Source organism: Lynx canadensis, chromosome A1 (assembly GCF_007474595.2).
Source record: "Lynx canadensis isolate LIC74 chromosome A1, mLynCan4.pri.v2, whole genome shotgun sequence".
Taxonomy (NCBI): Eukaryota; Metazoa; Chordata; class Mammalia; order Carnivora; family Felidae; genus Lynx; species Lynx canadensis.
Genome location: NC_044303.2, coordinates 153,562,688 through 153,588,394, shown reverse-complemented (window position 1 = coordinate 153,588,394; position 25,707 = coordinate 153,562,688). Strand labels below are relative to the sequence as shown.

General features: G+C 36.0%; 1 protein-coding gene across 1 annotated transcript in view; it reads right to left on the bottom strand.

The window, feature by feature from the left end:
* ADGRV1 (adhesion G protein-coupled receptor V1) overlaps window positions 1–25,707 on the bottom strand; it is a 519,149-nt gene that overhangs the window by 178,722 nt on the left and 314,720 nt on the right. The window contains 2 exon segments of the mRNA XM_032593635.1: window positions 12,339–12,517; window positions 24,602–24,718. Coding sequence (XP_032449526.1) covers window positions 12,339–12,517; window positions 24,602–24,718 — 296 coding nt within the window.

Below are 25,707 nucleotides of genomic sequence, written 5' to 3'. Positions count from 1 at the left end.
AATATAATTTTCAGATTTTCCACATTATATTATTTAGAATATCCAGTTCTATACAAAAATTACAACACATGCAAAGAAATAAGAAAGTATGGTCCATATACAGGGGGAAAAAAGCAAACAAAGTTACTATCACTGAGGAAAACCAGATATTAAATCTACTGGATAAAGACTTTAAACGAGCTACTTACAATTTGTTCAAATAATAAAAGAAACCATGTGTAAAGAACTAAATGAGTGTATAAGAATGATGTCTCACCAAATAAAGAATACCAACACAGAGAAAGAAATTGCTAAAAAAAAACCAGACTCCCCCAAAACAAATAAAAAAACCCAAATACCAACAGAAATTCTAGTGTTAAAAAGTATAATAACTATAATGAAAATTTCATTAGACAAGCTCAACAGCAGTTTTGAGCAGGTAGAAGAAAGAACCAGTAAATAAGAATATAGATCAGTTGAGATCATCAAGTCTGAGCAACAGAAAGAAAAATAATGAAGAAAAATCAACAGAACCTCAGAGCTCCTGGGACATCATCAAGCTTATCAACAAATGAATGCTAAGTGTCCCAAAAGAGGAGAGAAAGGGATAGAAAGAATATCTGGAGAAATAACAGCCCAAACCTTCCCAAATCTGATGAAAAACATTAATTTGCACATTAAGCTCAACAAACCTTAATTAGGAGAAACCAGTGACAACCATATCTAGACGTATCATAATTAAACTGCTGAAAGACAAAGACAAGGAGAGAAACTTGAAAGCAGCAAGTTAAATCATATGACCCAACAATTCCATCTTAGGTATATATCAAAGAGAACCGAAAACATGTTGGATGACACACAAAAACTTGTACTTTAATATCGTGTGCCATTTTTGCAAAACAAACAAAAAAAATGCATACTCTCCATATAATCATGGGAAAACATTAAACAAAACCAAGTTTGGAGACATTCTATAAAATGATTGACCAGTACTTATCAAAAGTAAAAACAAGGGAAGACAGAGGAACTGTCAGATTGGAGGAGACAAAGAGATGTAATCACTGAATGACATGTGGAATCCAGCACTGGATTTTGGAACAGAAAAAGACACTGTGGAGAAAACTGGGTAACTCTGAGCAAAGTCTGCCATTTAATTAATAGTTATTTATCACAGTTAATATCTTGGTTTTGATCATCGTGCCATGGCTACGTAAGTATGTGTGTGTGTACCCAGGGTGAAGGGTGTATGTAAATGCTGACAATTTTTGCAACTTTTCTGTGTTTAAAATTCTTTCAAAAATAAAATAGAAAAAGAAAAGACTGATATAGACAGAATAAGTTTAGAAGAGAGCTACTGAGATAGTGAAAAGATGCAAAAGCAAACTTTACGAGGACACATATATTTTTTAAGTTTATTGATTTTGAGAGAGAGAGAGAGAGAGCAAGCATAAGGAGCATAAGCAGCAAGCATAAGCAAGAGAGGGGGAGAGATTATCCCAAGAAGGATCCATGCTGCCAGGGCACAGCCCAATCTGGGGCTTGATCCCACGAACCATGAGATCATGACCTGAGCTGAAATCAAGAGAGTTGGATGCTTAATGCTTAACCGACTGAGCCACCCAGGCGCCCCGTGAAGACATATTTGAACAAATCAGAAATGTTCAGCTTGGAAAAAAAAAAAAAAAAAAGAAAACTGTGACACTGAAGGATTATCACATGGAAAATACCAAGTTATTTTTTGTTTCTCGTTTGTTTTTTGGTATGAACTCAGCAATCAGACATTGAGACAGAATCTAAGAGATTTTTTTACTCTACGTAAGAAAGCCCTGGGAGGAAATATTCTTTTTCACAGATGAGTTCAACTATAAAATGAATGCACATTGGTCTGCAGTGCTGTAAAGATTACTCAAAGATTGCATAGGGACTGGATTCAATGCTTTATAAAGTTCTCTTTTGTCCAGGTTCCACCTTGCTTGTAAAGAGAAGAATCCAGGGACTCAGAAGCCATGAGGGATGTCACTCAAGGCACCAGGCAGAATGTTTCTCAGAGAGATAAAGTAGTAGTCACAAAAGCTAAGGTGGTTGCTAGGAGAGATAAAGCTAACACAAGATAAGGGAATGAGATAAGATTAGCAGAGTAGGTTGTTAATCAGTACCCATAAAAAGTCAAATAAACTGAATATTTGGGATAAGAAGTTCAAGATACTTTGAACAGGGGTTTTAATCATGATGTTTTTGAGGACTTTATTAAGGCAAGCTTGAAAATATTTTCCAACCCTTCAATTCTGGGATTCTAAGATTTTAAATGAAAGTATACTTCCAATATCTCTTTATTTTGGAGCTCTGAATAAATGGAAAATGCTAGTCTAAAGCAGCTATCTCTATGTTCATATATTATGTGCGTGTGTTTGTGTGTATGTGTGTGTACACCCATGTGTAATAATACACCCCCTACCTGAACAAATCTATGAAGAGATCCTGATAATACTGCTCCTGCATTCATTTATGTCAATATTCTCTAATCTTAGACAATAAGTAAACAGGCTCTCTATATTTATGATCATTTTTTCATGATTCTCTTTTTAAGTAATTTAATAAAAATAAAGACTCTCATGTGATCATACTTGCAATAGACCACTATTACTTCTGCTTAGTTCTAATTTAGAGCATACAGATTTGTCTTCTATATAACAACAATTTCTCCTAATATAGCTAACTAAATTAGATTGTTTTCAGAGGATTGAATAATTTATAAAATGGGTAATTGAGCTCAGGATCAGGATAATCAGAAGAGGTTGTAATTAAGATTTGTTAAAAAAAAAAAAGATCAAAATATCAAGAGTAAAATATGCTAAAAACTGAGAAACTGAAATACTAAAAAATAAAAAAAAACTGTAAGCAATTTTAAAATTAAGTTATGCATTTTTTCACTATGAGCAAACAAATTCTTAGATTAAATAGATGAGAATTCATTTAGGCCTTTGCACATAATAGTTACTCTATAGGTATATGCTGATTTTTTCTTAAGTTTGAATTCATATGAATTAGCAAGCAAGAAAGAAAAAAGCAAGTGTTTAGAAGTACAAACCAATCTATCATCATTATTATGTCAGTTTTACTGCTATTGACATTTATTGATGTGTCAGGGTCTTGCAGCTGAAAGGTAGGAATACTGAGATAAGAAAGCCTTCACTGTCTTCTCTATATGGCATGACTTGGACACTGATTCTCAATCACTCTATCCGTTCATAGCCACAGAGTTGTAGACTCCAATTAGTGTGTTTTTTTTTTTTTTTTTAAATCTATTTAGGGATAATTCTCAGGGCTATATTCCTTTTGTTTCCACCCTGGCTCTTGACTCAGTTCCATATTCTCTTCCCTCTGCCCTTTGCATGAACAGGCTAAAGATTTCTCTTTAGCTTGTTTCTTTTTTCTCAAGTAGCCAAGAAGTGAATTCAAGAAAAATGGGTGACTACTTCCAAGGATACTCTATAAACTACTCAATAAAAACTACCTCTGGGTACTCTCAATAGAATGACTTCTGGTAAACAATGGAAATCAATCAAAATGGATTGATTTCCTTTACTTTGACTTTATTTTATTTCAGCACTGTTCAATTATAAGATAAAAAGAAAGCTGGGGGGCGCCTGGGTGGCGCAGTCGGTTAAGCGTCCGACTTCAGCCAGGTCACGATCTCGCGGTCCGGGAGTTCGAGCCCCGCGTCGGGCTCTGGGCTGATGGCTCAGAGCCTGGAGCCTGTTTCCGATTCTGTGTCTCCCTCTCTCTCTGCCCCTCCCCCGTTCATGCTCTGTCTCTCTCTGTCCCAAAAAAAATAATAAAAGTTGAAAAAAAAAAATTAAAAAAAAAAAAAAAAAAAAAAAAAAAAAAAAGAAGTGGAAAAATTCTTAGCACTAATTTCAAAAAGTGATGAAGATGTCTTTAAGAAAATGTTAAAGGTATAGGAAGCTTTCTTTTGTTAACTTTGAGTATAGTATGATTCCTCATACAGTCATAAGATCATCTGACTCAGTGACAAAGGAGCAATAACAAGTCTCTGTAGGACCTTTCTCCAGATCATGTTGTGTGTCTTAAACCTAGATTAAAAAATCCATTAGTCTTGGTAAATTACAATTTGACCCTTTATGTATGTATAAGAAAGTTTTTTTCTTATAAAATATCACCGTTCTTATGTAGTATTTAAAGTGTTGAGACACAGTATTATTTGGTCACTTTCAAGTACTTTTAGATACATTTCATAATCATATGATTGTGCAAAATTTTATTATATACATGTTACTGCATAGAGAAAGCACGAAAGTTATCTCTAAACCCTCCTTTGTATACACTTAGCTTGGGTTGTTAAGGCTTTCCTTTTTTCGGTTCAGATATTTACATTAAAGAGTAAATTATGCCCTGTATCCTTCAAAAATTTAGTAACTTTTACCATATGTTACCAATTATTAATCACTGATCTCTACTCTGAATTTCAATGAACATGGCTGACATAATCAAGTGTTCATAATATACTATGGTTGCTAAATCATAGGATTTATGACAGGTTCTGAGTCTATCAAGGCTACATATAAGAGGTAGTATTTTAATCTGAAACTAGATCCTCGACAGAGCTGATATTTAAGTTGATGTTTAGAGGAAAATAATAGATATTTTCTAGGCAGACAAAAGCAAAGAAAACCATTTGAGACATAGAAGATACATTCAAAGGTATAGGCACAAGAGACCATTGAATATCAAATGAATGATTCGGTTACAAAGGTAATTGGGGAGGATGGGTGTGAGGGATGCTAAATGAAGCTGGTTCAGCAGGTTAGTGTCAACTATGGATGACCTATCAGTCCATGAACTTGAAGGTAATGAAAAGCAACTGTTGGGTTTCAAAGCATCAGAGTGATATGATCATTTCCATATTTCAGAATTTAGTGGATGGATTTAAAAAGGAAGAAATTAGAGATGGGAATACAAGCTAGGAGGCAACCCAAAAGACCAGACGAAGATGACAGAACTGAACTGAAGAGACAGTGATGAAATAAGACATGAAGATGAAAATGAGAAGGTAAATTAGGAAGACATGTAGGAGTTAGGCTAGAAAATAATTTGTGACTAATAGCATGTGAAGTGTAAGAAAAAAGAAGTAGAAAAACTCTTAACTTCACAGTTTGGGTACCTGGGCGGATGGTGGAACTTTCCTAGGAAATACAGGTCAAAGCACACATTTAGAAGATCAATTTTGAACATGCTAAAGATAAGATAGCTATGCGTCATTCTGGTAAAGATGTTTATTGGACTTCTGAATATATAATATAGGTCCCTAAACAAACTCAGCTTTTCCAAAGCACATTATAATAAACTTGTGAAAAATCAAAGACAAAGAGAATCTTAAAAGCAGAGACAGAAAAGAAGCTTATAACTTTCAAAGGACTCCCCTTAATGCTATCAGAGGATTTCTAAGCACAAATCTTCCAGGCCAGGAGAGAGTGAGTGGGATGATATATTCAAAGTGCTGGAAGCAAAAAAAATGTGCTAATCAGGAATACCCTATCCAGCAAAATTATTCTTCAGAAATGAAGGAGAAATAAAGATTTTCCCACACAAATAAAAGCTGAAGGATGAAATCACCACTAGGTCTGCTTTATGAGAAAAGGTGAAAAGAGGGGCGCCTAGGTAGCTCAGTTGGTTGAGCATCTGGCTCTTGATTCAGCTCAGGTCATGATCTCACAGTTGTGAGATCAAGCCCTGTGTTGCTGTAGGCTCTGTGCACAGTGTGGAGCCTACTTAAGATTCTCTTTCTCTCCCTCTGCCCTTCTCCCCTGCTTGCATGTGTGCACTCTCTCTAAAATAAGACACAAAGAGGGGCGCCTGGGTGGCGCAGTCGGTTAAGCGTCTGACTTCAGCCAGCTCACGATCTCGCGGTCCGTGAGTTCGAGCCCCGTGTCAGGCTCTGGGCTGATGGCTCAGAGCCTGGAGCCTGTTTCCGATTCTGTGTCTCCCTCTCTCTCTGCCCCTCCCCCGTTCATGCTCTGTCTCTCTCTGTCCCAAAAAAAATAAATTAACGTTGAAAAAAAAATTTTTAAAAAAAATAAAATAAGACACAAAGAAAGAAGAAAAAGGAAAAGAAAAGGTGAAAGGAGTTCTTCAGGCTGAAATGAAAGGATGTTAACTGGTTGCCTGAAAACATGTGAAAATATACAGTATACTAGTAAAGATAACTATACAGTCAAATTCAGAATTCTCAATAATATCATGGTATGATAATCATATAACTCTAGTATGAAGGTTAAAGAAAAAAAAAGGATTGAAAGTAACTACAGCTACATTAAATTTCAAATGAAAACACGATTTAACAAGAGGTAAGTTTTAACATCAAAACACGAGAGGGGTGAAGTGGAAGGGCAGAGTTTGTGCAAGTGACTGAAGTTTTAAGTTGTCAGCATAAAATAGTTATATCTAGATGAGGTTTTACGGAAGCCTCATGGTAACCATAAAACAAAAACCTACAGTAGATACACAAAAGATAAAGAGTAGGGAAACAAAGTGTACCACTAAGGAAAACCATTAATTAGTAAAAGAAGATAGCAAGGAAAGAAGAAAGGAATACGGGAACTACAAAACAGCCAGAAGACAGTAAGATGGCATTAGTGAGTTTTTACATATCAATAAATACTCTAAATGTAAATGAACCCAATTCTCCAATTAAAAGGTAGAGTGGCTGAATAGATTGATAAAACAAGAGCTGGGGTGCCCGGGTGGCTCAGTCGGTTAAGAGTCAGACTCTTGATTTCAGCTCAGGTCACAATCTCATGGTTTGTGAGTTTGAGCCCCTGTCCAGCTCTGTGCTGTGTGCTGCCTGCTTGGGATTCTCTCCCTCCAATCTCTCTGCCCCCCTCTCCCACTCATGCTTGCTCTCTTTCTTAAAATAAAATAAAAAAAAATTAAAAAAAATCTCAGGGGGACTGGGTGGCTCAGTCGGTTAAGCATCTGACTTCAGCTAAGGTCATGATCTTGCAGTCCATGAGTTCGAGCCCCACATCAGACTCTGTGCTGACAGCTCAGAACCTGGGGCCTGCTTTGGATTCTGCGCTTCCCTTTCTCTCTAACCCTCCCCTGCTGGCGCTCTTTCTTTCTCAAAATGAACAAACATTAAAAAAAAAACAAAAAAAAAAACAACCAAACCACAAGATTTAATGATATGCTGCCTATACGAGAGTCACTTCAGCTCCAGGGACATACATAAGCTTACAGTAAAAAAGTGAAAAAGATATTCCATCAAGTGGAAACCAGAAGTGGGCAGGGATGGCTACACTTATATCAGACAAAATAAACTTCAACTCAAAATGTATAACAAGTGATAAAGAAAGCCATGATATAATAATGATAAAGGGTCAACTTATCAAGAACGTATATAACAATCATAAATACATACAGACCCAATGTCAGGGCACCCAAATATATAAGAAAATGTTAACAGATATGAAGGGAAAAATAAATAACAATAGAATAATAGTAGGGAACTTCAATATTCCACTTTCAACAATTGATTGGTCTTCCATTAAGAAAATCAATAAGGAAATGTTGGACTTGAACTTTAGTCTATAGTTTAGACTAAATGGACCTAAAGTCATATACAGAACATTCAATCCAAAGTAGCAGTATATCCATTTTTGTCATGTGCACATAGAACATTTTCCAGAATAGACCATATATTAGGCTACAAAACAAGTCTTAACAAATTTAAGAATATTGAAATCATACCAAATATCTTTTCCAACGGCAATGATATGAAATTAGAAATCAGTAACAGGAAGAAAACTGGAAATTTCACAAGAATGTGGAAATTAAAATTATACTCCTGATAGCAAATGGGTAAAAGAAGAAATCAAAAGGGAAATAAAAAAATGTCCTGGAAAAAAACCCCCACAACATCCCAAAAAAATTCTAAGATGAGATTTATAGTGATAAATGCCAACATTAGGAAAAAATAAAGGTGTCAAATTAACAACCTAACAAATTAAGAACACCTCAAGGAACTAGCAAAAAAGAATAAAATAAGCACAAAGTTAGCAGAAGAAAGGAAAGATCACAGCATGTTGGTGGGAATGTAAACTGGCACAGCCACTAAAGAAAACAGTACTGAAGTTCCTCAAAAAATTAAAAACAGAACTATCATATGATTTAGCAATCGTAACTCTGGGTATACATCCAAAGGAAATGAAATCTGGATCTCGAAGAGAGATCTGCACTCCCATTTTCACTGCAGTATTATTCACAATAGCTAAGATATGGAAACAACCTAAATGTCTGTCTCTAGATGAATGGATAAAGAAAATGTGATATGTATATACATAACACACACACATACACACAAATATTTTTTTATATCAGTGCAATAGAATTTATTGAGCCATGAAAAAGAAGAAAATCCTGCCATTTGCAACAACATGGATAGACCCTGAGGGCATCAGGGATAGACAGTGAAAGACAAATACTGTATATTCTCACTTATATGAGGAATCTAAACAAGCCAAATTCATAAAAACAGAGGGTAGAGTGTTGGTTGCCATGGGCTGCGGTTGGGGGAAATGGGGAGATGTTGGTCAAAAGGTACAAACTTTCAGTTATAAGATGAGTCAGTTCTGGGGATTCAATGTATAGCATAATGACTACAGAGAACAACAGTGTATTATATGTTTGAAAGTTGCTAAGAGAGTAAATCTTAAATGTTCTTATCACACACATTTAAAAAGGTTAATTATGTGAGGTGATGGAAGTGTTAACTAAAACTCTATTGTAGCAGTCATTTTGCAAGTGATGTATCAAATCATCACCTTAAACTTACACAATAATATATGTCAACTGTACCTCCACGAAGCCCAGGAAATTTTTAACAAAATAAACAAAATAAATGCATACTGCCTGGCATACAATAAGAAGAAAAAAAAAAGGAAAGAAAAAAATCAGATAAAACCCAGACAGTATAAGTAATAAAAAAATGAGTGTAGAAATTGATGAAGTTAAAATGAAACTGACAACAAATGCATAATAGAGATTATCCAGTAGTAAAAAGCTAGATTGGGGAAAGAAAAATAATATTAATAAACCCTCAGCAAGACTGATCAAGAGAGGGAAAAAAAAAGTAAGAAAAGACACAAATTATCAATAACAAGAATGAAAAAAGTTTCATTACTGTAGATCTTATAAACATTAAAAAATTATAATACTGATGTGAAATGAAAACATTCATAGAAAAAAGATTTACCAAAATGATACAGGAAGAACTAGATACAAAAAATATGAATAGTTCCATATAGTTTAAAGAAAATAAACCTGTAGTTAAAAGTGTTCCTGTAAGGTACCTGGGTGGCTCAGTCGGTTAAGCATCTGACTTTGACTCAGGTCATGATCTCATGTTTGCGAGTTAGAGTCCCACATCCTGTGAGCTCAAGCCCTGTATTGGGTGAGCTCGTGCCCTGCTTTGGTCAGCTCTGCTTTTCTCTCTCTTTCTCTCTCTCTCTCTCTGCTCCTTGCTCACTTGCACCCCCCCCCCAAAAAAAAACCAAAACAAAACAAAAAAACAAAAAACAAAAACAAAAACAGCCTAGCTAGCTTGATGTGTAAAGTCTTCTAAAATACTAAGCAAGAAGGGTGTGCTGGCTGGCTCAGTCAGTAGGGCAAGCAACTCTTAATCTTGGGGGTCGTGAGTTCAAGCCCCGTGTTGGGCACAGAGCTTACTTTAAAAAAACACACAAAAAAACACAAAAACAAAGAAGAAATAACACCAAACTTGAAAACCTTTCCAGCTAATAGGAGAAAAGAGATCGCTTCTCACCAGTTTTTATAAAATTATCATAATCTAGGTTCCAAAGTTTGAGAAAAACATTTAAAAATAATAACTGGATATATGGATGCATTAGAGAAAATTCTTCATAGAAAGACGTTTTTTTGTTACTGTGAAGTAACCACTACATGATAGATGAGCAGCTATTTCCCATAACCACAAATCCTATCATTACTGCTAGATAAAAGTTTTTACATGATGTTATAAGTACAAAATATTTTACATAAATCATATCATAATTTGTATCCTTATACTGAAATTAAAGTGATAATGAAAATACAGAAGTAAAAATAAACTATAACAAATTTGCATAGGGATGATTTAGGAATTTTAAGTGAATGGAGGATCAATGTAACCTATAAGAGTAACAAAAGTTAGTCACTTTGGTCTAATAATCCCTAACATATGAAAACCAGGTAGAGGTTAATGTATTTTGCATTTTACTTATAATTGAGCCAATAATAAAAAACTTTTTGCAAAAGCCTCAGAAAGCAAATATTTTAACGTTCAGTTGACTTGGACATTCTTGTACAATAGTTTATTTCTCTCTTAAATTTTTTTTTTTAATGTTTTATTTATTTTTGAGAGAGAGAGAGATAGAGCATGAGCAGGGGAGGGGATTTATTTTTGAGTGAGAGAGAGGCTTTTATTTATTTTTGAGAGAGAGAGGGAGACATAGAATCTGAAGCAATGCTCCAGGTTCTGAGCTGTCAGCACAGAGCCCGATGCAGGGCTCAAAATCGTGAACCACGAGCCATGACCTGAGCAGAAGTTGGATGCTTAACCGACTGAGCCACCCAAGTGCCCCTATTTCTCCCTTTAAAAGTCCCTTTAGAAGCACCAAGAGAGTTCCTTCTAATTAATATCACTTTTATCAGGTTCCATTTACCAAGGCTGGATGGGGACATGTGTTAATGCTAAAACTGCTGCCAAGTAAGTCCTGTGTTGCCAGGAAGCTCATGAAAGGGATGGGCAGCTGGCAGCCAGGACTTGTCTCATGGTTGCTTTGTAGTAGACAAAGAATGATGCCGAACTTTCTGACACTAATCCTGGCTGCCCAAGATTTAACTTAATGTCAGGGGTAACAAAATGTCACAACACAATTTTGAAAAGACACCATAATTCCCTTCTAGAAGATTAGGCTTTTAGAATTTTATATGCACAATTACGTTATAATGCTATAAGGTAAACAGTATGAGGGAATCTTACTGAATCTTAATAAAAAATGACTATATTTGGCATCTCAGTGGGTGTGTGCGTATCACATAGCTAGTTTCCTTGGTTGAATGTAGCAGGGGATATGTGTGTGTGTGACTGCCCATTTGTGAAATATATTTGCATACCTCAATAAGTATTTATTAATTATTAATAGATAATTATAACTGATCAGGGGCAATAATGGTACTGAAATGACTTCTGCTTATATACTACTTTTACATTTAAAGATTATTCACATCTATTAACTAGTAATAATAATAATAATAACCTGAGAGATAATTAGGTAATACTATCTTCATAAGATTGTGAATAAGCTATTCTTTATTTAGAAATGTTACTTTTTCCCTCTAATCCTCATTACACCAAGGGAGCTGATTAAACTTTAATATTATAAAGGTTTTTAAAATTTATTTATTTACTTTGAGAGAGCAAAGGAGCGTGCAAGTGGGGAAGGGGCAGAGAGAGGGAGAGCCAGAATCCCAAGCAGGCTGCACTCTATCAGTGCAGATCCTGAGGTGAGGCTTGAACTCCAGAACCACGAGATCATGACCCAAGCCAAGATCAAGTCGGATGCTTAACTGACTGAGCCACCCAGGTACCCCTAATTTTTTTTCCCTGCGTGTGGAGTCAATAAAAAGAGCTGGGTGGTCCTCAAAGCCATAAGATACCAGATTCAGGATTAAGGCATGTATATATGTGTGTATATACAAATTTGTTACATTTTAAGACTATTAGTGTACTTTAATAAGAATATACAAGAAGGTTGTAGTTGACCCTGTCTCTTTCCTGTGTACTTTTGCAGACATTTTCCATTCACTCTGATACAGTCTTTTGGTATTTAAGGATGTTATGGATGTCAGTAACTATCATTTTCTCCAATCCCCCCACCCCCAAATAAATATCAGAGTCCTTAGATAATATGCCATACTCCTTATTTTTCATTGATTCTATTCTTTATCAAAATTTTCATAGTTCCCTGATTTCACTAGGTATTTTTGTCTCAATCTAATAAACTAAATTATGCTAAAGTACAAATTACTGTGAACCATCTAACACATCAACTCACCTGAGAAAAGTGCATCTATCAAGGGAACTGGAAAGGTAATAGTTTCTTACTTAAAGGGATAATTAGAGGAAGCAGAGATGCAGGCAATCTGGGAGGAATGCAAGGTCTTCCTGGTATTCCTCCTTTAGTCATACCACCTCGTCAACTGTTTCACCATCTACTACTAAAGCTGCCTGGGTACAAAAGGCTAAAAAGGCTAAATGAGTTGTGCCTGGATGTACTTACAGGTCACCATGGATGAGTCCATAGATCTGTGGCATGCTCTGATGATAGATTCCTCTCAAAATAACTATGAGGAGAATCACCACAAAAGCTGGAAGTCCCCAACTCAGAAGGAAAAATAGTAGATATCGCCTCTCTGAGTGTTCATCGTTCATCACCAGTACGTACCAGAAATTCACAGACTAAAGAAGGAAACAGAAAATAAAATGAACAGGTTCTGGTCTAATGGCACAGGACACAAACTTACTACTGACCAACAAAGGGCTACCATTACTTTATAATTATTTTTTATTTGATTTTTTTTAGTTAGTTCACAGAAATTCAGGATACCTCCCAAATCTTGAAATAGTGAAAAATATTTATTATACCTTTTATTTTTCTTAGTTTGCTTTGATTTATTGTCACAATCATCTATGATTGTTCTGTGAATGTGTCTTTGAAGAAACATACATTGATATTCAAACCTACTTCTCCTGTGAACAACTTCATGATGATAATGAAGCAAACAGCCCATTGTTCTAGACTATTGGACAATTTTTATTATGGCCTTTATGACAGGGCTAGACACTTTTCTAGGAATGTGTACATAATTGTGAAGATAGCCCCATGTCAGTTCCCAGTACGGGATACAAATGAGTAAACAGAAAATGACTCCACAGAGAAAAAAGTACTATGATGGGGTAGTTTTTGTAGCTGTTTTTCTTTCTCAGTTTATACTCTTGTTCATTCATTTACCTGACAAATATTTACTGAATGCTCACTGAATTCCAGGGACCAGTCCAGGCACAGGGGATATAGCAGTGAAAGAGATAGGGGAGGTATTTGCTTTCTTGTATGTTAGTTTCCAAACAAGTGGCAAAGAAATATTAATGAAAATATTTGTTTTATATTTAGATCATATTTTATATCCATTATTTCTTATTTAGATAAAAATATAAAAGATAAGCATATAGAGAATCAGGAAGATGAGGGGGAGCATCAGATAAACAGAATAGGAAAACAAAATGTTCTTATTGGCCCCAAATCCCACGCTTTAGCTCCCACGCCTAAGCCAAATTTGGAGCTTATATATTCTGCCTTCTAGTGTTCTCTTTCCATTAGAGTACTTATGGAATTACATTTAATTACATTTAATTTAATTACATTTAGCAGAGCAACAACACTGAATGTCATTTCTCATGCAATGATACTTCTTTACTAAATAAATCCTCCTTCTCAGTTTCATCTGGTGGAAAATGTGTGAGCATAAATACATATATACACCTACACACACACACACATATATATGTACATACACACACACATACATACATAAGTATTTATATATATCAGAGAGCTAATCAGGAGCAAGCAACAATGCCATAGCTTTGGTCCCCTTATGCATACAATGAGGTTATTACAAAGATTAAACGAGATATTATGTATAAAGTGCTGAGCACATTGTCACCATTAGAAAATGTTACCACCTCCCTTAAATCTCCTTTTAGGATGTCAGACAGTGTGAAAGACAAAAGATAAACCGTTTAAGACCAAAAGTAAGCTGTGATACAATGGAAACTCTTTCTATGGGATAAATAAGCACGTCTAATGTTCATGGGAAGGCTTTTAGGTGCTGCTTACAGAGTCTTCCAAGTAAGGTTCTATCTGGACCCAATCAGCCTTGAGGGATTAGTACTGAACGGCCTAAGCCAGGAAAAAATAAAAATGTTTGGTTACTTGGAGATTTTTGTCTCTGAATTTTATTTCCTGTCAGCACTCCATATCTTTATGTATATCTGCGTATGCCTGTAATTATGAAGCATGTTTTGAGTTGTTCCTTATGTAAATTTGTTCTAACTTCTTTTTCAAATCATTGGGTCCAACAGGGTTTTCTCCCTTGTTTCCATAATTAGGACCGGGATGCGCACCCAAGTAAGTGGGACCGCATCAACTGTCTGACGCTGAGGTGATCAAACAGCCTGTTACAGAATAAAAATTCAGGCAAAAGAAGGATGATTAGCCCATTTCCCAAATAAAAGTATTAATTATTTACTTTAAATAGACGTTTGTGTGTATCCATATAAGATGGTAACTCAGTGGGATAGTTGGTGGAAGAATCAGAAAAGAGTGGTTAAATGACTTCTAAGTTGGTTCATCATGATAGAGATTGGGATATTTCAGAAATGTCTGCTTTTATAAAGACGGACATTAGTTCCATCAGTTAGAATCGCCCAGTCTTTTGGCAACTGTCTGACCTTTACCAGAGGCTCAGATAAGACTGACACAAGTGTAACTGTTGGCTAGATTTGGACATGCATGGCTTCTGCTCCAAAAAGCTCAAGGCACAGTGCTGATGAACAAACAACACAACTCCTATAGTCACAACCTTTGTTGACCTAAAAAAAAAAAAATCCTTTTCCCTCCCAAAAGAATCCAACCACTGACATGTACTTTAAGGACAGGATTTCCCACTGTAAGTTTTGTTTTGTTTTCTTCTTTCTGCTACAGAATTGAGATACAATGTAATGAGATGATGTTTAATTATCTTAGAAATACCATATGGCTCAAAGATAAAATCTGTGTTGGTGAGCTAACTTCAAGTTTTACTTGAATTTTAAGATATTTTAATATAGTATGGTAGGTACCTTTTGAGATACGACTGGGTCATGAGTTCTTCTCAGAACCCTATCTTTCCACTACTGATTCCACTCCCAAATATGCAGAGTGGATTCATGACCCTGTTCTTCCATTCATAGCTGATTTGATCTGGGACAGAAGTTTGACCCAAGCTGGGTCAATTATGAATCACTGAATTTCTTGAAATTCAGCTGGTCAGCTGAAAAAAGAGGACATAGGAACTTTAGCGGTAGGAATAGGCAACAACCCAGGGAAGAGAGAAAGTGTGTTTTCAGAGGAGACAATTCTTACAGTTCTTGGGTTCAGTAAGTTATCCTACATGCTTATTATTCCTTTTATGATTTAAATGTTTGCTCAAATTAGCTCAATTTAGTTTGTTGTTAAAAGAAAAAAGGAAAATGAGTGAGATATATAATGCTATCCAAAAGCAGTGGGATTAAAATCACCAGTTACCACCATTCTCTAAACAGAGAAGACAGTGGAGCAGTGACTACGTTCTTTTCCTTGTAATCACGGTTCCTCTCCTGTAATCTGAGGTAAGAGGGTTTAAAGACCATCATGTCTGTATGATAATTTCATGTTGACAGATTCACAGCATATGCAATCTGTGTGCCTTGGTGTCTGTGTGATGACCCAATACTGGAACCAACGAAATTTTGAGAACTCAATGCAAGTTAAAGGGTGTCACTCTCACCCAAACATGCTTCAGGTGGACTGAGCATGGCTTATTGTTCACTGTCCATATGTCACTTTTTTCCTGCCAAACACTGTGAACTGAAAATTTCAATAGTTAGGTCTCTATTTACGTTTCTATCTTTAAGCTTTAAAATTTTTGTTAGAACCATCTTATGGGCCATCTCAAGACATCACCACTACGTAGTCATGCTATTTTTTAGCCAAAATGTTACTATCCCCCAATGTAGCCAACTGTATTAATCTAACTTGACTATACTTCATAACACACAGCTCACAGGTTCCTAGCATTAATGTAATGTAGGCTGAAGGCAAGCCCCAAATGATTCAAAACTATTTTCAGCTTTAGGAACCCAACAGACACTTCGAAAGGGACAAATGAATAAAATGTTTTGCAGTGTCCAAAAATCAGTGATGTTACCACAGTCACATTAAAAAAAATTTTTTTTTTTAAATCTTTATTTATCTTTGAGAGAGAGAGACAGAACGTGAGCAGGGGAGGAACAGAGAGAGAAGGAGACACAGAATCCAAAGCAGGCTCCAGGCTCTGAGCTGTCAGCACAAAGCCTGATACGGGGCTCAAACCCATGAACTGCGAGATCATGACCTGAGCTGAAGTCAGACGCTCAACCGACTCAGCTACCCAGGCGCCCCACCAGTCACATTTTTTAACATCACCTCGAAACACTGCTACATTTACCACCTTCCGAGGGCACCTGGGTGGCTCAGTCAGTTAACTATCTGACTTTCGCTCAGGTCATGATCTCGCGGTCTGTGAGTTCAAGCCCCATGTTGGGCTCTGTGCGGACGGCTTAGAGCCTGCAGCCTGCTTTGGATTCTGTGTCTCCCTCTCTCTCTGCCCCTCCCTTGCTCATGCTCTTTCTCTCTCTGTCTCTCAAAAATAAGTAAACATTGAAAAAAAATAAAGTTTCAGGTAAATAATAATATAAATAATGAGTTTAAAAATTTTTTGAAAAGACACGTTGATTTAGTGACTTGATTTGGATTATGACGTGGTTGTACATGGATAAGCTGTATGTTTTTGGCCAACATTATTTGGTTCCTCTGGGTTTCAGTTTCCTTCTCTGGTAAAGGGACAAGTTAAACTATGCTACTAACAATTTCCTTACTCATACTTTATGATTGAATCATTGTAGAAATTACAATTTCTTAAATAAAAACACTAATAGTATGGATGCTCAGACTGTGAATTTTAGAAGTTAATACCAAGTTTACAGATCATCTTACCACACATACCCTCTTATTAGAGATGAGGAAGCAAGGGCAATGAGAGAAAAGTACAGCTTTTTCATATTTTGGTTAATTATAGAGCTGGGATTAGAAAATAAGTCCAAGGTTCCTCTGAAGACTGATTAAGATTTATTTCCATAGAGACTCACAAAAATATTGACAATATTTTTCACACGAGAGCTTTTTTCCCCCTCTTATTTCCCCCAAACACTTCCTATGCCTGTGGAGATGCATTTTTCTTGTAAAAGTATGGAAATTACCCTTTCTCTTTCCCTCTCCATTTTTTTTTGCTAACACTAAAAGGTTTATCAGAAGATAAATTGTTCAAACATGACTGTGACATGTGGGAAATTAATTTTTGTATACCTCAGAGTATCTAGTAAAATGCTTTGCATATAGTATTTGCTGAGAAATACCAAACAAATGAAGATCTATACAATTTGAGTTAATAAGTTTTGTTGAATTTAACAATTTTATAATTTGGTTTAGTTACTGAGTTTACTCAGTTATATACTATCTTGCCAGAAAAGATTGTTGGGAGGCTCAAAAATTTTAATTGATTTGCTTGAACTCCTAGTGACGAGGATCAAAGTTAACTGGTGCAAACTTTAAAATGTTAAATGCAATAATTTATGAGAGGAAGAATGGAACCAATATTTACTAATTGAGTAATAAATGTAGACGCCACTTTTAACTATATCTCATTTAATCAAAACAATGGTTTTCCTAACTTTTATTATAGTTTTTTTCTTTTTTTTCCTTTTTCCCATTTTCTTTTCTTTCTTTCTTTCTTTTTTTTTTTTTAACACATAGGAGGAAGCTGAGGATGGAAGAAGTAACTGAAGTTGTTAGAATTTAAATTCTTTTTTTTTTAATTTTTAAATGTTTATTTATTTTGAGAGACAGAGAGAGACACGGAGTGTGAGTGGGGGAGGGGCAGAGAGAGAGGGGACAGAATCTGAAGCAGGCTCCAGGATCGGAGCTGTCAGCACAGAGCCTGATGTGGGGCATGAACTCATAAGCTGTGAGATCATGACCTGAGCTGAAGTCAGATGCTTAACTGACTGAGCCACCCAAGCGCCCCAGAATTTAAATTGCAGATTAAAATGCAAACCAACCAAAATAGCCAGATATAATCTAGGTCAAATATAGATAGGAATAAACTAAAAAATCGTGTGTCTGTAGGTATAGTTACTTATATTCTTATACAGACATATCTCTTCATTTTTATGGTAACATTTTCAGTGACTACTACTATTTTCCAGTATCCACATAGGAAAAATGAAGACTTACCTTATTAATTATCATAGGCCATAATTATGCTTTCATATGCTCCATAAACACAAATTCATTAGTTTACTCATATAACATATATTAATATATCGGATATTAGTACATTTGTAAAACATAAAGGTGAAATTATTTTTATTTTTTTACAATTAAAAGTAGGCTGCCTGAGCCCCATATATTTTTATGCCACGTGGGATAAGACTGGTGGTATCTTGCCTGTCATTTAACATTTGGTTATTAACTCTGTCACCAGAAACCTTAGACTGATTTATAGTATCAAGTTTACTCAGAGATCATGGATGCTATTAATTGTGTCATTATCATATGTTCTTAGTCGTTCATTTCAGAGAAGAGTCTAAGAAATGTTACCACATGTCCTTGCTAAAGTTAGCCTCCCTCTTTCTTAACAATTATGCATGAAATAAATTGCAAGGCTTTTTGAGGACTGGAGAATTCAGTATTTCCTGGGTATGTCATTTTTATCTTTATAATTACCAGTCCGTTGTCCTTAATAGCTTTGATGTCCTCCCAAATTAAATCAATGATGAAGGAGAAACACAGCTAGTTGTAGCATTTTCCTTCTTGTTGCTATGCCCTGGCACTAAATAGCCTTTCTGCCAAGGAATAAATAATATGTATATTTGCTTCTTCATAGCCTGATTTTACACAGAAATTAAGGCACAAGTTACAATTGCTGAATGATTTCTAACTTTATCCTGCAATTAAAAAATATGTTCTTTGGGGTGCCTGGGTGGCTCAGTCAGTTAAGCATCTGACTTTGGCTCAGGCCGTGATCTCGCAGTTCCTGAGTTCAAGCCCTGCATCGGGCTTGCAGCTGTCAGCCTGCCAGCATGGAGCCTGCTTCGGATCCTCTGTCCCCTCCTTCTCTGCCTCTCCCCAGCTCACACTTTCTCAAAAAATAAATAAAAAACATGAAAAATTTAACAAAAAAATTTTTCTTCAAGTAAGCTTTAGTTTTAAAATAAAACATTATACTATCTCCCTAAGCATGAAATCAACAAACTGTAAGGGTAATCGAAGGTTTGGATATTGTTCATATCTGAAGTAGACTGCTATATGATTTTGGTGACAGGAAATGATCATAAAAGTGGGCCAAATGAATATACAGAAAACGTTAAGTTTCTATTTACCCATATTATATACTAACATCTCGAATAAGTTACTTGTGATTTATTTTCTTCATGGATTAACTCATGGTCTGGCAGTTCATCTCACAGTACATTTCATGTAAATGTTAATAGTAAAGGCATAAGTTCTAGGAATTTATTCTAAGAATATTCCAAAAGTAAATAAATATTCAGAATGCAAGGATGTTCAAGGAAGCATAGTTTATACTAGAAAATTAACTGAAATTAACTAGTATTTCATTAATAAGAGACCAGAAAAATAAACTATGGAATAACCATATTATAAAATAGGAAAAAAAGTATAACTGTATTTGGTAAGTGTGTGTATAAATAAATTTATATGCACTATATATAAGTAAATAAACACACGCACACAAGAATATACACATATGTGCTTTTTTATATATTTATAAATGTTTGTATATTTGTGGAATACTTCTGGAAAGATACACAGGAAACCACTAACAGTGTTTACATTTGGGAGTAGGGTTGAGGGTAAAGCAGAGGGTGGAAAGTGTGTGAAATAGGGAGAAACAGATGTACTTTTCATTTTATTTTTCTCTTCAGTGTTTGACTATGTTTTGTACCACAAGTATATGCTATTTCTAAAATGAAAGCAAATCAAAACAGAAAAAGGAAATGAAAATAGAACAATAGAAACTAGGAAAAGACAGTAAAAATCGTACAAGAGTTTAAATTCTCACTGTTCGTTTTTCTGAAAGTAGACATGATCGGCTGTTTTAAGGAAGTGGAAGATTATTTCAGTAGTTTCATGGTTTTTGCATGATGAACAAGGATAACTCAAGTTCCATGGCCTAAAAGGGAATTTGTGAGTTGCTTGCTTGAAAAAAAATAAGGGAAATAGTTTGTTACCCTATTCCAATCATTAGTGATACAACTTCCCTGTCCAGAAAGGGGGAAGCCTAAAGAAACAGAGTGAAGGTCACCAATTACAGATGCTGTGATGAGCCATGCGAGTACGTCAGTACAAGAGGTTAGAAGTTATTTATCTAGCTTGCTGAAGCTTCACAGCTAGTTGCTGTCTGCCTCACTCTGAGTCTCTCCCTACTATTATCAAGCAAATTCTCTTTTGGGAATAAAAAAGTGGAAATTGTACTGGAAAAACATAGTTTGTAATGTGTTTCAAAATCCATGGAATATTAGCCATACATATTTGCTTAGCCAATAATATTGGGTAAATATGTATGGAGCAGTTGGTGCCAGGCACAATTCCAAGCTCTTTTCACGTATGAATTCATTTTATCTTTCCACAATCCTCAAAGACGGGTACTGTTGTTACGAATCTGATTATTCAGATAAGAAAATCTAGGCTCAGAAAAGTTATGTAACTTGTTTACTGATAAAATCTTTCATTAACTACTCTAAAATATAATCCAGTTTTACTATAATGTACTAAAAGTATATAATATAAAAGTTCAAGATAAAGTTATTTAAATGCATTTTTTCTAACACTGAAGATATGAGGCAGGTCAAAATGAACAGTAATTCTGACATGCTAAGTCCAATGATTAAAAGTTAATGGTTAGGGGCGCCTGGGTGACTCAGTCGGTAAAGCGTCCGACTTCGGTTCAGGTCATGATCTCACGGTTTGTGAGTTTGAGCCCCAAGTTGGGCTCTGGGCTGACAGCTCAGAGCCTGGAGCCTGCTTCAGATTCTGTGTCCCTCTCTCACTCTGCCCCTCCCCTGCTAGTCGCTGTCTTTCTTTCTCTCTCTCTCTCTCTCTCTCTCTCTCAAGAATAAATAAAACATTCAAAAAAAAGTTAATGGTTAACTTTTTGTCATAAGCTATGCACACACATACATAAGTCAAATTCTGTCCTATTCTGTTAAAAATAAGAAGTAGAATTACTAAAATGTTAATATTAAAAAATTTTTAAACCCTAATTGACTATCAGGACTGGATTAACAGCAATCTAATCTTTTACACAATGTTTTAAAAATGGATTCTAGTTTTGGGGCGCCTGCGTGGCTCAGTAGGTTAGGCATCTGACTTCAGCTCAGGTCATGATCTCACAGTCCATGAGTTTGAATTCCACGCTGGGCTCTGTGCTGACAGCTTGGAGCCTGAAGCCTGCTTCAGATTCTGTGTCTCCCCCTCTCTCTCTCTGTCCCTTCCCCACTCATGCTCTGTCTCTCAAAAATGTATAAATGTTAAAAAAATTTTTTTAAATGGATTCTATTTTAAAAATAAGATTTTAGAGGACAGTAGTTTACAAATAGGAAAACACATGTTGGTAAAGTGACAACCTCTTCCCACAAAGTAACTCATTAGAAGTAACCTACCTAGAATGAGAAATTATTGAATTTTCCCCTTGTGGTTGCACCACAAACCATGAAAAATGTGTGGTGTGCCATCTGAAATACATTAAACTTCACTGGTACTTTCAATACTTTTCCTAACCAATAGCCATACAGATATCTAATTACCTTACTAAATGTCCATCAGCCACAATCTTATTTACTTAAGACTGGAAAAAGAGATAGAGAATACATCAGTCTCTATTGAGTTGGGTGAAATCTTATATGTGATCCCATCTAACACTGCCCCAAGGCAGGAAAACATGTTTGAAAGTTGTTCATTTATCCCTGTTTGAATATATTTCACTGACAGGTACTTTCTGTTTAGAGAAACAGCCTCTTCAATTTTGACAGTTTTACTGGCTATCAAAGACCTTAAAGTGAATCAAAACTTGCTTCTCTAATTTTGGACCCATTTGTGCCATTCTTCCAACTAGAGCTACAGACCAGTCTTTATTTCCTGTACTAGCACTTCCAGTATTTGTGGACAGCCATCACATCACTCTAAATTCTTTCCAGGTTAGTTATCTCCAGCTGCCTCAAAGTTTCTTACAAGACTGTTTCCAACTTCTCATTGGCTAGTTAATATTCCTGGTGAAACAGGATTCATGAAAGTGGTTACAGGGTCCCAAGGTTTCTTGAACATTTGTAGATTACAATGTAACCATGATTCCCTCACCTACCTCTATGCTGTTATTAATGTAACCTAGGTCTGTGTTGTTTTTGTAGTTGCTGTTTTAAGCAATCTGGTCACACATTTGATTGCACCTAAGTCTGTGTTAAATTAATATTTCAGGTGGTTTATCTTAACCCCATCAGATTATGTTCAGTTTTCAATCTTTCACAGCAGTTTCTCTATGTTGATTCTACCTGCATCGCTAATCCAGGCAGCTTTCTGTTTTAGCTGTTTTCTCAACTCTGTATCATCTGCATACCTGATAGGACAGTTTCCTGGGTCTTTATCTGACTCATTCATCAAAAACTGAGTAGGGCAGGGGCTTGGACAAAGACATTCCACACAACACTGAGGACCTCAGTCCAAGCAGATAAATAACAATATATACATGGTACACATAAAAAGTTCAGCTTAAACTCCTAAAATAATTTTGCAGAGAATCTAGTAAATACTTTAATATCACAAATATTGTTTTATGTTATATGGTTTAGATTTAGCTTAACTTTTTTTATATTTCAAATTTTTTATTTTAATGTTTATTTATTTTTGACATAGAAAGCACGAGCTGGGGAGGGGAAGAGAGAGGGAGGGATAGAGGATCCGAAATGGGCTCCACAGTGACAACACTGACAGCAGTGAGCCCAATGTGGGGCTCAAACTTACAAACCATGAGATCATGACCTGAGCCAAAGTTGGGTGCTCAACCGACTGAGCCACCCAGGTGCCCCAAGATTTAGCTTTACTTTTTAATTATGAGGGAGGGGTTTGAGAACACCAGAAGCTTTTCATAATTAGAGCTGCTTAAAGACCTATGAAATAATAATTCTATGAAGAAGGAATTATCCTCATATGCAGATTTAGAAACAAAACTTGGAAAAGGCCAAAAACTTGATTAAAGTTACAAAGATAGTGGCAAAATCAGAATTCAAACCCAGATTCAGGGCTTTAATTATTGCAATTAGTTCTATTAACTAAATAATTCAGTTCTCCCAACAACTATAATATCATACCTTGCAAAATATCCCTTCCATGAGTTTGTATGGTACTCTCATATTCTTTCATTATTGCTGTGTAGTGAAAACCCCACATCCTTTTATTCAACAAGAAAAAAGAATATGCAAGCACTGAATGCATCTGTTTGCATGAAATAGTTCACATGCATACTCAAAAACACAAACAAAACTTTGTATCGTATGAAAGATTTAACAATATCAAAGCATTATCAAAGGCAACATTTCATTTAGTTGAGCCATTTAATGGCATTAACACTACTTAAGTGGATCCAGCTTTCATATTTTTCTCTTTGTCAAGCAAATCTGCATAGGACAATGAAGAGAACTTGGGATTTTAGGCAGAAAAGGAAGAGTTCACGTCTCTCCGCAACGTTTACTAGTTCCTCAGGTGTATACTAGGACTGTTCAGGTCTTACTCTGTACTTTCTCCCAAAGCGATCTCTTCCAAAGCAATGCACTCATTTTCCAACTGTAAGTCAACAATTTTCTAAAGTATTTATATAGCATGGGCCTCTGTTCTGAGATTTAGTACTGTGTATCCCACTTCTCCCAAAGTCCCCACTGGAGGTCTTACACTGGAGAAACTTCACACTCAGCATGTCCTAAAGTGTCATCATCCTTCCTGTAATTTCCAGTGGTCATTATTTCAGTTCAAGGCACCCCCATCCACCCATCTACTCATGCAGAAACTTGGGAACCATCCTTGGTTCCACCTTCTGCATTCTTCTTAACCATCTATACATTCTATTATTATAGTTTAAAAAAAAAAAAAAAGAAAGAAAGAAATCTCAAAAGCTTCTTCTGCTACTCTCAGGTTCACACTGCCACGTTCTCTTACCTGGATGCAGCTAATGTAAACTTAATTAGCTCCCATGTCAACCCTTCTGTCACCAATTCACTACAAACAGGAAAATCTTCCTAAAATACAAACGTTGTCACGTCACTTGTTTCATTCTATGACCTCCCCTAGAAAAAAGTTCACATTTCTTACTGTGCTTTACAGGGTCCACATCACGAGCCTCATCTCCTACCACTTCCTTATTTCTACCCCTACTATGTTTCTTCCCATTTCCCCAGTTCGCTAAACTTTCTGATGTTGTACAGCTTACAAGGTTTTCTTTCCAACGATCTCCCAGGAATGCAGTGATAGATCTATGGAATTACTGCCACTTCAGTATAAAGAATAGCAGATAGGAAGAACATTCCATGCAGATTCACTGCAACGCTGAAGGGGGTGGGAGGAGGAAACGAGGTACCAACCTGAATGAGCATCCAGCTGAACTGGCAAAGATACAGATAATGTGTGACAGCAGCCATGGCCGAACAGCTCTCATCTGCGAGTTGGGGACTTGCATATGCAGAAGCCAGGAACACAATCTGTAAGCGACAAATACCTGTATTTTGAAACCATGCTAACAGTGATCAAGGATATTAAGAAAACAAACTGGGGGCGCCTGGGTGGCGCAGTCGGTTAAGCGTCCGACTTCAGCCAGGTCACGATCTCGCGGTCCGTGAGTTCGAGCCCCGCGTCAGGCTCTGGGCTGATGGCTCAGAGCCTGGAGCCTGTTTCTGATTCTGTGTCTCCCTCTCTCTCTGCCCCTCCCCCGTTCATGCTCTGTCTCTCTCTGCCCAAAAAAAAAAAAAACGTAAAAAAAAAAAAATAAAAAAAAAAAAAAAAAAAAGAAAAAAAAAAAAAGAAAACAAACTGTTCTTATCAGAATCTAGGATTCAATGACTCAAAGGGAAAATAAGTTAATGTGTTGCTCAAACTGAGACGATGAACAGTCATTCTAAAAATGGCAAATACATAGAGTTTTATATTGCATTTATTTATTTGAATATAGTTGACATAATGTTACATTAGATTCAGGTGTACAACCTGATCTGACAAGTTTATACATTTATAGCTGTGTTCATTAACTGCAGCTATTGTAATACCAAAGTACCTGTCCTGTTACTTTGCTATTACAATATCGGTGACTGTGTTCCTCACACTGTGCCTTTTATGGATTTGTACATTTCTTTTTTTTTTTTAAATTTTTTAATGTTTGTTTATTTTTGAGAGAGAGTGAGAGTGAGCAGGAGCAGGGGAGGGACAGAGAGAGAGGTAGACACAGAATCCTAAGCAGGTTCCAGGCTTTGAGCTGTTAGCACAGAGCTGGATGCAGGGCTCGAACCCATGAACCACAAGATCATGACCTGAGCCAAAGTTAGACGTTTAACCAACTGAGCCACCCATGCACCCTGGATTTTTACATTGCTAAGAAACAATGAATTATATGAAATTAGGCTACATTCTGTCAAGAGATAATTTTCTTTCTTTTTAAATATTTAAAAATGTTTATTTTTGAGAGAGACAGAGACAG